Below are 1,434 nucleotides of genomic sequence, written 5' to 3'. Positions count from 1 at the left end.
AGATGAAGGATTACTGTTAGACGGGTCACTGGGGATGGCAGGTGAAAGACAACACGTACTTCTGCTGCCCCAGGACTGAGAGCGCTGCGGTTTGGTAACGGGGGCTCTGGAACAGCGGCTGCTCGTAAGCTGGGGCAGGCAGACACGGTACAGCTCGTTTCAGAGTGCGGCGTGTGCTCCAGCCTGCCTCTGGTAGCTGCAGGGAAATGAGATCGAGAGAAAGGTCAAGAGCCTAATGGTCCTTAATAAAGCTGGCGTTTCTGAGAGGAGTCCTCTGGGAGTGCGGGCTGAGGAAATACAGGGAGGGGCGAGATCAGCAAAATAGCCTTCACCGAATGTAAAAGGTAATTCTCCGAGTCATGGATGTAGCGAATTCCTTCGCATTTGTCTTTTGGTCAGATCCTCTGATGGGCAATAAGCTGGATATTCTGACTGAGGCTTTTCTGCATTCATACTGTCTTTTCCAGATTAATTCTTGGTGCCTGATAAGGTTTGTCTCACATTAAAATCTCTGCTCTCGTGGTAGCCACAGATTTGGGCAGTCACTGTCATGAAACTTGATGGAGTTTTAGTGTCTTTGAGATGATTGCACTTGTGATGTATGTGATTGATCGAAACTGGGCAGTTGGGTTAAGAAGTTACAGGGGATGGACGGATGCAGACAGGGGTAGTACACACGTACGCGTAGACCAAAGGCACGTTCTCAGCCTTAGGGAACTCCACTAAACAAAAAGGGGGAAGTTACTGAGGAACAAAGTCGCATCTTAGGTGTATTAACGTAGAATTTTCTTGCAAACTTCCATGGACTCTGCATACGTTTGTAGACGACCAGATTTTGAAGGGCTCAGGAGGAGACTGCAGGGAGCAAACCACTGTTTCTGTTCAACACTGACAGGTTAGTTGACTGCTTACAAGACTTTGGGCCGGCAGACTGGCAGCTGGCTTGTTTGATATGCAAAACCCTGTGGAACTGCAGTGAAAACCTCAAAAGCGCGGCCTCGTGCTTTGGAGAAGATACCAACACGTTGCTGGTGCTGCTCAAATCACTCTTAGGTGAGATTCATTATCTTGGTCTCTTTTCTGTAGTGAAAGAAACAGAAGGAGCAAAACCAAAGCAGGATTAGTTTGGGTGGAAGTCTGTCACGCAGCGGCAAGAGGTTGGCCGGAACAGACCACCCAGCAGAGCGGTGGTTTGTTGCTGCTCAGCGCGTTCCCTCAGGTCTCACAGATGCCAAGGTGGAACTGGCCGCTGTCACTCCCCACTCGAGTTTGTTTAGCTATGACGCTGCTAATGCTCGTCACCAGCCGCCTTTGTGCGTGCTGGAGCCAACTATCCTGCAGACCTTCAGTGCAAAACAGAACGTTCCACTGGATGTGGCCCCCCGGCCTCAAAGGCCATTGCGGGTGTGGACAGAAGCAGGGGCTCAGCTGTGA

The 1,434-nt window shown here is 50.4% G+C and overlaps 1 protein-coding gene across 1 annotated transcript in view; it reads left to right on the top strand.

Annotated features, from left to right (window-relative positions):
- LOC104501266 (armadillo repeat-containing protein 2-like) overlaps nucleotides 1–1,434 on the top strand; it is a gene marked incomplete at its 5' end in the record, with an annotated part of 12,530 nt that overhangs the window by 6,939 nt on the left and 4,157 nt on the right. The window contains one exon of the mRNA XM_010145051.1: nucleotides 896–1,053. Coding sequence (XP_010143353.1) covers nucleotides 896–1,053 — 158 coding nt within the window. The remainder of the gene's footprint in view (nucleotides 1–895; nucleotides 1,054–1,434) is intronic.

This window comes from Buceros rhinoceros, unplaced genomic scaffold, assembly GCF_000710305.1.
Source record: "Buceros rhinoceros silvestris isolate BGI_N320 unplaced genomic scaffold, ASM71030v1 scaffold18801, whole genome shotgun sequence".
NCBI classification, from domain to species: Eukaryota; Metazoa; Chordata; class Aves; order Bucerotiformes; family Bucerotidae; genus Buceros; species Buceros rhinoceros.
The sequence above is the reverse complement of the archived record's forward strand: the minus strand, read 5'-3'. Positions and strand labels throughout refer to the sequence as shown.